This window comes from Camellia sinensis, chromosome 6, assembly GCF_055761805.1.
Source record: "Camellia sinensis isolate YWXY chromosome 6, ASM5576180v1, whole genome shotgun sequence".
Classification (NCBI taxonomy): Eukaryota; Viridiplantae; Streptophyta; class Magnoliopsida; order Ericales; family Theaceae; genus Camellia; species Camellia sinensis.
The window spans coordinates 123,042,106-123,053,831 of record NC_138966.1 but is presented as its reverse complement, the minus strand read 5'-3'; the positions used below and the strand labels follow the sequence as shown (position 1 = coordinate 123,053,831).

The 11,726-nt window shown below is 32.2% G+C and overlaps 1 protein-coding gene across 1 annotated transcript; it reads right to left on the bottom strand.

The window, feature by feature from the left end:
• Nucleotides 1–686: 686 nt before the first annotated feature.
• Nucleotides 687–10,449, bottom strand: LOC114288449 (metal transporter Nramp7.2). Its single transcript, XM_028231954.2, has 13 exons — nucleotides 10,129–10,449; nucleotides 9,917–9,995; nucleotides 9,731–9,771; nucleotides 9,554–9,632; nucleotides 9,313–9,417; nucleotides 6,757–6,866; nucleotides 3,179–3,360; nucleotides 2,944–3,013; nucleotides 2,355–2,528; nucleotides 2,087–2,191; nucleotides 1,870–2,001; nucleotides 1,678–1,773; nucleotides 687–1,235 (listed from the first exon to the last, which is right to left on the bottom strand). The coding sequence occupies exons 1-13, from the start codon at nucleotides 10,282–10,284 to the stop codon at nucleotides 897–899; spliced, it is 1,668 nt and encodes a 555-aa protein (XP_028087755.2). The 5' UTR covers nucleotides 10,285–10,449; the 3' UTR covers nucleotides 687–896.
• Between the last annotated feature and the right edge of the window lie 1,277 nt (nucleotides 10,450–11,726).

The window sequence follows — 11,726 nt, the reverse complement described above, 5'->3', positions numbered from 1 at the left end:
GCTAAAAATATAATAACAACACTTTTCGCAACAAAAATATTTAGTTCCTAAAAAATAATTTTGTCCCTAAATTTTGGTCTCTAAAATCTTAATTTTTTGTAGTATGATTGATACATAAAAAGTTCAATAATATTAAACATAAAATCATTCCCAAATACAAATTGAGAACCCCTCTCTCCATTTTTTTTAGATTAAGAGATACAAATCTCCATATTCTCAATTTAAAAATGCTACAACATACATCATTGAGTCATGCTAGCTATTTAACTGTAAGCTTATACCGTGACCGAAAACCCCTAAATATGATTGATACATAAAATGTTCAATAATATTAAATATACAATCATTCTCAGATACAAATTGAGAACCCCCTCTCTCTATTTTTTTTAAGAATAAAAGATAGAAATCTCCATATTCTCAATCTAAAAATGCTGCAATACATCATTGAGCCATGTTAACTATTTAATTGTAAGCTTACACCATGACCGAAAACCCCTAAATATGATTGATACATAAAATGTTCAATAATATATATTAAACATACGATCATTCTCAGATACAAATTGAGAATCCTCTCTCTCCATTTTTTTTAGATTAAGAGACACAAATCTCCATATTCTCAATCTAAAAATGTTGCAACATACATCATTGAGCCATGTTAGCTATTTAATTATAAGTTCAGACTGTGACCGAAAACCCTAAACATGATTGATACATAAAAGGTTCAATAGTATTAAACATACAATCATTCCCAGATACAAATTGAGAACCCCCTCTCTCCATTTCTTTTAGATTAAGAGATACAAATCTCCATATTCTCAATCTAAAAATGCTGCAACATACATCATTGAGCTAAGTTAGCTATTTAATTGTAAGCTCACCGTGACCGAAAATCCCTAATCAGGTAATGGGATATCAGCCAAATCCTCTCTATACGGAACCTGGTCTGGCACGGGCATAGCCTCAAAGTTGGCGTGCCCGTCCTCTATACTTGTCTGGGCATTAGGTTCAAGTTTTGGTGACTCGTTGAATGTTATGACAGTGTCTTTACGAACCATCAAGTATATAACTGCGATGATATAGATAACCATGAGCGGAAACACTAGTATTCCAATGAACACATTTGCAACTTTGGGTAAATTGTTGTGAATGATCCATCCGATGAAGCCTGTGCTCAAGTAATAGATGTTTATGCCAATGATTCCCAGACCTAAAATCCATGACACGATAATAATCTGCATTCATAAATCAATGGATTACATTAAAGACGATAGCCAAAAATAAAAGGAAAAAATTTAATTCAGTGTATATTTACAAAAACAATTGCAGATCAGTGATAAATTTTATAAATATTAATAATTAAATTTTTAAAGTTTTTCATCAATTTGTAATAATTTTTTAAAAATAACACTGGATGATAATTTTTCTAAAATAAAATATTTCATAAACTATAACAATTGAGCCGGCAAGGAAATGCGTCTTCTTCTTATCTTCTTTGGATAAATTAAGAAAGAAAAGAGAGCTTTTTTTTTTAATACCCTTTTTGTTTGTTTGTTTGTTTTATAATCTTGTTTTACCAAATAATGTTATTTAAACTCTAACTAACTAATAACTACTAACAATTCTCATAAATAAAAAAATAAAAAAGCAAGAAATAAAAATAATATAACAACTCACATATATTGAGTTCTTGTGAGGTCCCATCTTGGTGGTACTACTACTGAATTTAAGGAGTGGGATGAGAGCAAATGGAAGTTCAAAAGATAGTACCATCTGCAAAATCAATTAACACAAAAAAAATTATGTACTTATTTTAGTTGAATTATTGGTTAAATATAAATTTGAAAGAGTGTTCAATGGATGGCGAACTGATGCGATGATGATGAGTCGACCAGCTCCAGAAGATCCACCGATAATTGAGACAATGAGACTAGGTGTGATGGCAATGGTCCTCGTCATTAGGTTCCTCAACCATTTTCTCATCTTAAGATCCAAAAAGCCCTAAAAATTGCACCACTTAGCTCAAATTAAATTCAATTGCATGAAAATTAAAGTAAAAAATCTATCGTAATAATTTGTTCGCCACCTGCATGATAAATTGTCCAGCATAAGTGCCTGTAATTGTGGAACTTTGCCCTGAGGCTAATAATGCAACGGCATAAATGATGGAGCTTGATTTTCCGAGCATATTCTGCAAAATGAAATGTTTTAGATGAATTTTGTGCTTAATAACATAATCAGTTTTTTTTTTCTTCTTCTTCTTTTTTATTTTATTTTATATATGTATATATATATATATATATGTTGTAAAATATAATTATATTTTTAAGAGGTAATTAAATAGTGATTTAGACCTTGAGAAGAAAAGGAGCAGAGTTGAGATTAAGATCACTGCATCGATTTAAGTTGTCATTTGAGATGTTCTTTGCCGAACAAACAGTTGCTGATACCGAGACTATAGAAACATTGATTAAGAATGCTACAAGCAAAGCAAAACTACTCTCTATCAAGAAGAATCGACATGCATCCTGAAAAACAAAAGAGATTAAAGATGAGAATATTAGTCATAGATACATTAAACAATTTGCGCTTGAGAACTTTGTATTAGGAAAATGGTATTTTATTCATGTAATTGAATCCTAATAGGTAATTGGGATTTAGACACATCGATTTGAGAATAAGTATAAATTGAAATTATTTATTTTGCATAGATTGATGTAGACTTATCGATTGTTTTTATTTTATTCTATGTGATTGTATAAATTAATAATCATCTAACATCCATAACTTCGTTTTTGATTTTACTTTTTTTGTGTGTTTATCATTGAGTAAATTCTCTCATAAACTGTTTTCAATTTGATTGTACACACACACATATATTTATTCACATATGCACACACAAAAATATATGTTAAGTATGGTGGATATATATTGTTGGCTTACGTTTATGCCTCGGACAGAATTTGGTATCTTTCTAGAGAGTACGAGAGCTGAGTGCAGAAAAAGGTTATGCCTGTTAAGAAATTATAAGAGAAATGACAAACTTAATGTGAATCCAAAAGATTAAAGACGAAGAAAGAAGAAGAAGAAACCATTGGTTAATCAAAACATTGATGGGAATTTAATATTAGATCAAGAAATGTGTTATATAAAAAGATGAGATCGAATATGAGCATACGGCATAACTAAGGCCCCAAGTAAAGCGATGGCATCCCCAGTGGCGCCATTGCCCTTGAGCTTAGGGATAAACATTCCCTTAAGCAGATCTTTTGCTGGAGGTTTTACATAACTCATTTCCCCGAAGAAACATGCAGCCATAATGAAGACCAACACCGCTATCAACATCTCCAGCTTCCTCACCTACACATAATTAGAGTTATAAAAAAAAAAAAAAGTTAGAATTTTTTTTTTTTTTTTTTGATTCATCATATTTGCAAATTTTGAGTAGTTGAGTATCTTGTTTATGCATGTTTTGTAGTTTTACATACATTTTCTTGCTCTTTACTGGGAATCAAACAGGATTTGCTAAATGGAATGCTGCATCAAAAAATTGTAACAATTGCACTACCATTTCATATATTTCATTGTCAAAGTTAAATATTAATTGGATTTTTCAAATATTATATGGAATTTTTTGGGTCACTATTAACAGGCCTAAACTTAATTGAGTTTAAAAAGCAAAATTAAGATTTTAATAATAGAAAATTTCAATTGCAGTTGCAATAGACAATCCTCTTTTTATCTAACATCAGAGCAAAACATGTATAGAAAAGACAATAGCCGATCAAAGAATCCATCAGAACATTTGTAAGGTATCTCATAGCGACAACATATAATATATAACAAATAGATTACTGAAATTTATATAACAAAAAAAACATATGCAAAATATGGGAAATTCTACCATATACACCTTTGGTTACGATCCTTGTGTCTTTAGTTATGATCCAAAAGTTGTTTGATTATACCTCATATGATGTTTGGTTACAACTCAATTCTTTTATTATTATTATTTATATATATATATATACATGAATCCCATAATATTGAGTTATATCATTTGTAATAATCAAACTCACAATTAACATAACTTGTCTATGGTACCCATAGCATTACCCACAATATGTATATGGTTATATAGCTGGACTACGTGTACAAGGTTTATGGCATGCATCGACAAAATAAGAACATTAAAAAAGAAAATTTAAAAGAGGAAAAAAAAGAAGGAAGAATCACTATAAGAAATTACATTTTTGCCAACTAAATAAATTTTAGTCACGAAAATATCAAATTTGCTGACTAAAAAAAAATTGGTAGCCAAAAGTTCACTACAAGAAAGAGCAGAATTGGCGACTACAAATAGAATTTTCGTCGCTGAAAATAGCAGAATTGGCGACTAAAATGGAATTAGTAGCCAAAAGTGAAGACTTTTGGCGACTAAAACAGTTTAATAGCCAAATGTATAGTTATTGGCGACTAAAAATCAGTTTAGTCGCCGATTATATGGGTTTTAGGGACTAAAAAAATTTTAGTAGCCAAAAGTGAAGGTTTTTGGCGACTGAAAACATTTAGTAGCAAAAAGTATAGGTTTTGGCGACTGAAAAATAGTTTGGTCGCCGATTATACGTGTTTTACCGACAAAAATAAATTTTGTAGCCAAAAGTGAAGGTTTTTTGCTACAAAAAAAAATTTAGTGGCTAAAAGTGTACAATTGGCGACTAAAATTTAGTTTAGTTGCTAAAAGTGAAGGTTTTGGGGACTAAAAATCAGTTTAGTCTCCAAACGTGGTTTTTTTTAAGCGGGAATGAATTTTTTTAGCGACTAAAATATAATTAGTAGCCAAACTATAGAACTGGCGACTAAAAAATAGATTTAGTCGCCAAAAGTGGTCTCATTTGTTTTTTAGTTAATAATTTATTTTTTACATAAATTATATTGAATAAAAATAATTATGTTTATATATATAGTTTTGTATTAATATGGGTCAATATACTATAAAAATAATATATGTTGTGTATATATTCATGTGGTGTTGTAGTGGCGTAGTGGAAAGAGTGTGTTGCTAAAGGTTTAGAATGTGGGAGGTTGGTGGTTTGAATCTCAGAAAAAGCGGAAAAATTAGCTTTTTTTTTTTCTTTTTTTTCACGGAATAACCTTTGGTGACTAAAATTATTGGTCGCCAAAAGTGTTTTTTTGGTGACTAAATGGATTGGTCGGCGATTCATTGACTATTGGCGACAAAAAGATTAGTCGCTAAATGTATAATTTTAAAAAGTGTAATTCACTATTAGCGACCAAAATTTTGGTCGCTAAAAATTTGTTTTTTGCCTACTAAAACTTTTTTAGTCGCCAATACCTTCCCCGACCGTGTTTTTGCGACAAAACCAGCAACTGAAAAATTTAGTCGGGGAAACTAAAAAGTCGACTTTTGACGACTAAAAATAGACTTTTGGCGACTATAAATTTAATCGCCAAATGTGCTTTTTCTTGTAGTGGTTTATGCTCATTAATGTGATTTAGTTGTAGATATGTTATTTTGCATGACTAATTTGAAATATTAGTTGGCAAAAATAGAGGCGGGAGGGTGAAAAAGTGGGTGGGAGACATTAAACTTTTGGCAACTAATGAAAGTTAGTCACAGTTAGCAAAACGACGTCATTTTGCTTGTTGGACGCATAATGGGACAAATAGCCTACCAAAACCTGTTGTAGGGAAAACACATTTACTAACCAAAAAAAAAAAAAATAGTGGCAATTTTTTTTTATTCTCCACAATTAATGTGATTTAATTGTAGAAATGTTGTGTTGTGCGACTAATTTGAAATATTGCTCTAAAAAATTAGAAGCGGGAAGGTGAAAAAAAATGGGAGTCAAAAAATTTTTAGCGACTAATGAATTTTGGTCGCAGATATCAAAACGATGTCGTTTTGATGGTTAGCATGCCTATACTATTATATGGTGGCCAAGTGATTGGTCAAGAAAAATAATTAATATTTTTGGCGACTAAATTTGTTAGTCAGTTTTTCACTTGCGATGTTATAATTATTTTAAATTTTAAGATAAATTTATAATTACATAAACATAATTATATTTATTATTTGTAATATATATTAATTATATGTAATGTTTGGAAGAAAATGTAATAAAGATATATACATATATATCTTTTCCTAAAACAAATAAAGGTTGAATGTGGCATAGATGTGATTCTATGTTCAACTCTCTTAAGTAACATAGTTTCATCATTTGAAAAAATAGGAGCCCAACCAATTCCAGTTTGAGCAATACCTGGACGTTAGCGACCAAAATTTTTTGTTGCAGAATGCTTCTACCGACTAAAAACAACCTTTTTGCAACTAAAAGTTTAATCGATGAAAGTATAATTTCTTATAGTGAATATATTTTTTTTTTAAAAAGTCAAATGTTAATGTCTTTCAATATACTACGTGCCAAGAAAAAAATACTAGGACTAGTTTGAGAATCACATAAAATAGTCAAAAAGTTAATTCTTATCTTTACTTTTTATATATTTTTTTATAAAAAATTAAAAAATCAACTAAAATAACTAGTTCCTAAAACATCCATAAGTAAAAATCAATGTGCAATATGGATTTATTCTAAGTTAGAATGAATTTATTAGACCATTTACTAATTTTCTATATGTATTTTCTATCCATCTTTTTGATATTTTAGGTTCACTATAATTTTTTTTTTTTTAAAAAGTGACAAATGTAAGATTATAATAATTTATAATTACCCCATATTTTTGCAAGCCAAGAAGTAGGAGCGTGCTCAAACCAGTGATGAGAACTCCAGCCCACACTGGAATATGGAATAGTATATTCAGGGCAAAGGCTGTCCCAATCACTGCCACAAAATTAAGCATCACAAAAATTCAAATACAATAATATTATAAGAATTCAGCAACAAAAAAAAAAAACCTTAAATTTTAAATCTGCAGCTAAGATTCACTCAAAAAAGTGGCCCACAACAACAATTTAAAAAATACACCATTAATTTCTGAATTTTTTTTTTGTTATCTTAAGCTTACTGAATAAAATATGATGTGATGGTCTCTTAATAAGCCTTCATAAAATTTTTGTTGATTAAAAAGAAGAAAAAAAAAAGTCTTTTCTCATCAATTTTTTTTTTTTTTTATTTATCAACAAAATAAAGCTTTATTGATGAAAAGATCAAGATACAAACAAGAGTGAACATCAACAAACAGAGAACCTCACAGAGTATCATAGCAAATCTAAACAATCTCAATTAAGTTGGCACTGCAAATAAAACACAATCATATGTTGGCACTTGATCCAAGATCGGTGAAAAACCAATCAAAACAACCAAGGAAGGAAAAAAAAAAAAAAAAAAAAAAGCACAAAAAAGACAAACAACACCAACAATGGGCTATGGTGTGCTAGTAAGTGATTGTGCGTACATTTCGGTAGCAAACTAGTTGGGATCACTTTGTATCACTATGATACTTTCTGTACTTATTCGTTTTTCTTTAATGATGTAATATCTCAATTTTCATTAATAAAGGTTTTTTTTTTTTTTTTTGATCATTAAAGAAAATTTTCATTTAAACAGCATGAAATTAAAAGTATAAGAAGATGACATGTATTGAGAGAGATTCAAAAAGTATAAAAATACCCCTACTACTGCTACTCGCATCCATACAACCAATCGCTTAGCCTCTCGATTTTTTAAACAAAAAAAATTAAGAAGAACTTAACTAGAAAATAAAATACAAAAATTCTCACATAATCAACCTGCCAGAACACCCAAAACAAACCAAATTAACTAAACCAACACCCAAACTGCCCGAACCACCCAAACTAAAGTCTAATCACAAACCCACTCTGCCAAGACCCACACCTCTGCAGCTACAACTCCCAAAGCTTCATCACCCACGCCTACTCTGCTGCCCATGCCACCCCTAAGATGATGCAACTCCCAACACCCAAAGCCTGCGCTGCCACCCATGCCGCAAGTCCTACACCAGCCACACCTAAGCTATTAACCGGACTGAGAAGGCTCCATAGCCAACACCGGGAAAAAACTTGAAGATGCTTCGCTGCTGCCCACGCCACAAGCAACCACTCCCATGCTGCAACTCCCCTGCTGCAACTCGAGAAGACTCCAAGCTGCTTCAACTCCCCTGCTGAAACTTGGCATTACAGCTCCAACATTAGCTGCCGAAAATAGAACAACACCCACTGCCACCACTAAACTCACCCACAGATCAACTCCCACCAGGACTTCTTCTTACACCTCTCTTCTTGTTCACACCCACTGCAGCCCCATGCACCGACCAACGACCACTGCAGACCCATGCACCGCCGGGACACCTCTATACACCCACTGCAGACCCATGCACCGACCAACTCTCACTGCAGACCCATGCACCGCCGGGACACCTCTAAACATTAGGAATAAGTTCACCCCTCAAACTCTCACTCGATAGGAGCGCTCGAATGAAAAACCAGACAGATCTGGATCGACTATGACACCCAAGTTCCGCCCAAACAAAGCATCAATACATCCCCACCAAATCTGAATCAGAGTTCATCCCTCAAACTCCTACTCGCAAAAGAGCGCACGAATGAATGATAAAACAGTTAAACCGGACCCCGAAACACCAAAACAAATTCTACTGCAGCAACACATACACACCTAGGTGGGAAAAATGGGAGAATCAAGTTTATTGAAGGAAAAAGCTAACAAGCAAACACAGGAAGAAGAACAAGCTAGGCCAGCCGACCACCATGGCCAAAGGCGGCGGCCGGCCGGCCCAAAAAAGAGGCCTGGGGCGGAGGTTTTGGAGAGAGAGAGAGAGAGAGATTAATAAAGGTTCTTTTCTTTTACTAATCAAAAAAAATGTATATCTATTGCATGCATATATATATATATATATAGACTTCATTTGCCTTAACGAATAACTTAATTTTGTTTTTACTGATTTTTTAAATTTATTTTGGGTTATAATTATTCACTTTTTAGGTCTACTGAAATTAGACCATCTTAAAAACAAAATAGCATTTTTTTTTTTTTGAAAAAAACAAAATTTACTAAAGATGAAAATAAGCCAAATTTTGCTGAAAAGCTTTTTTTTTTTTTTTTTTGTGCTTTTTTGTTTCAAAAGAAAATACAAAATTCTAAAACTTTTAGGATTGTCTAATCTAGACAGACATAAAATTAAAATAATTTGTCTCAAAATTGAAAAAAATTACTAAAAATAAAAAAATACACTAAAAGAAAAGAAGCTAAACTAATACTTAATTTTCAGTGGACAATTTAAAGGACTTACCTTCAGGAATGTCTGCTGCTATGACAGCAATCTCCGCCAGAAACCATAAGCAATACTTCACAAATTTTGGGTACTCAGCCTTGCATAATTCTGATAAGTGTTTTCCTGCAAAATCAAAAACCAAAACCAAAACCAAAACCAAAAAGAACAACAGAAGTACTTGAGATGCCGCTCTGTAAATATCTCCGCAATTGTTTTTTTTTCTTTCTTAGATTGAAAAAATAATTTTTTTGCAACTTACCGGTGCTTACACCAAGATTTGCAGCGAGCGACTGAATTATGAGAGCGAAGATCATTCCGATAAGTACAACCCAAAGTAGCTGAAGGTATCAAATGAAAACAATAAAAGAAACATTAAAATGGGATTTTTTTTCTAAAATAAATAATAATTTTCTTGTATTTTTATGAGATAATTTACCTCAAATCTATGATTAGCTCCTGCTTGCAAATCAGTTTCCACTGTGACACGACACAAGAAATTGTGAAGTTAATGACCAAATATCATGATTTCAAATATATCGATAAATATGAGTATTAGAAATTTAAAATCCCCATATCTATCAGCTGATACGTGAGAGAGAGGTGAAGAGAGAGGGAGAGTTACGGTTTCCAGGGTCAATGTAAGCCAATGAGACGAGGAAACCAGGGCCAACAAAGGACATAAACTTTTTCCATCCAGGTTTCTAATCATGAATCGAACAAAAAAACAAAACAAAACAAAACAAAATCGACGATGTTTTCCGTTAGGCAAAACACAAAACTATAGAAATATTAAAAGATGAAGTAAAAAAGATGAGAGAGAGCTAGAGAGGATACCTGGTAATGCTTTTGATCAAATTCTTGATCATGATTATCAAAGTCTTGGTGGGTTGGACTAGGAGTCTTCAGCTCCACATCAATGGCCGCGATGCGATTGCTTCCTCCAATTCGGTTGCTTCCCCCATTACCTTGTTGTTGTTGAAGGCTTGCCATCTCTCTCTCTCTCTCTCTCTCTCTCTCTCTCTCTCTCTCTGTGGGCAATTCAAGACTGTCTATTGCTTGCTTCTTGTCTTGTATTTATAGTGCATGTGTTGTGAAAAATACATACTTTGTAGAATGCATGAAAGTGAAAAAACCACCTTACCATTTCCTTCCGCTAGACATGACAGAGCATGTCACTTTCTTAACCCAAACATGTCGCTTTCTTGACGCAAATTACATTATTATAATCTTGAAATGGAAATTAAAATCATTTAACTGAATATTTGACATAAAAAAAAAACTATACATAGTCTATTTTTTACTGCATTTTCTTACATCTAACCTAATAAGTAGGAGTGAGTGGATCATATGTGTATTTTTTAATGTGACTTTTATTTTCTTGTGTATGGAAGTAATAAAATATGATGAGATATGTGATTACAATTATATTAGTAATTCATAAAATTTTCACAAAATAAGATACAGTTGTGGGATCCATCTTTTTGTTTCACATCTGTCTTATTGAGTGAAAATCTTTTACACACTTATGTTTTTCTTTTTCATGAGATTATATAGAAAATTACTCTTACAATTTTTATATTTTATGTATAGCATTATTTTGATTGGACACATCAAATTTTAAGTATAATATCTTTTCCTTTTGTCATTATAGATTTAGTTTTATTTTGTTATACGATAGAGAGATATCAACAAGTATAATGACACAAAATTAATCATAAAGAACATACATATCAAATGGTGAGATTCGTCCTTAGTCATAAAGAAAAACAAAAAATTCACTCCGTTTGCCATTGCCACCGTTAGTCAAAAAAAGTTTTTCCGAAAACGGTACCGTTTCAATTTGTTCTTATCATCTGCACTATTTGGCTCATTTCAGTCCATTGGATCAACTCTTCTCCACGTGTCTTCATCTGGGACAAAGTGCAGGACACTGCTGGAGGAAACTATGGCCGGAGAGGATCCTAATCCATAAAGAAGAGAGACACAGTAGCAAAAAGAGGGAGCAGCAAGAGCGATCCATGGAGGATTACCCCCATAGGCAGCCTACTACAAACCCAACACAGTTGGCAAGGTACCAACACAAAACAAAAGCAAATGATCGCACGTGTGAAACCAAAAGAAAATGGAAATTCTCGTCTAGATTGTATCCAGGAAGTTTTAGATTTAAGTCTTGATCTTCTATTTAATAGACATATGAGGCTAGGAGGTAATTGCACATATCCTAACTTAACGCTCTTAGGTGGGTTTAAACAGCCCATTCAGGATCGGTTCTTGATTAAACATAAACATAAACGTAAACAGAAGAAAGACGAGACCAGAGGAATGCAGAATGGGAGCACTAACGTTTGTTTGATGTTGTGTTTGATTGAGAGATATGGAAAAGAATTAGGAAATGAAAAGACAAAAAGTAAGTAAAATGTGAATAAAATATA

What these genes read in the sequence shown, in the direction of transcription:
- LOC114288449 (XM_028231954.2), bottom strand. Translation starts at nt 10,284, where the DNA reads ATGGCAAGCCTTCAACAACAACAAGGTAATGGGGGAAGCAACCGAATT. An exon ending in TTACATTGACCCTGGAAACC is followed by an intron (nt 9,772 to 9,916) that starts GTAACTCTCCCT and finishes GTCGTGTCACAG; the next exon opens with TGGAAACTGATTTGCAAGCA. An exon ending in ATTCTGTCCGAGGCATAAAC is followed by an intron (nt 2,529 to 2,943) that starts GTAAGCCAACAA and finishes TTTGTTTTTCAG; the next exon opens with GATGCATGTCGATTCTTCTT.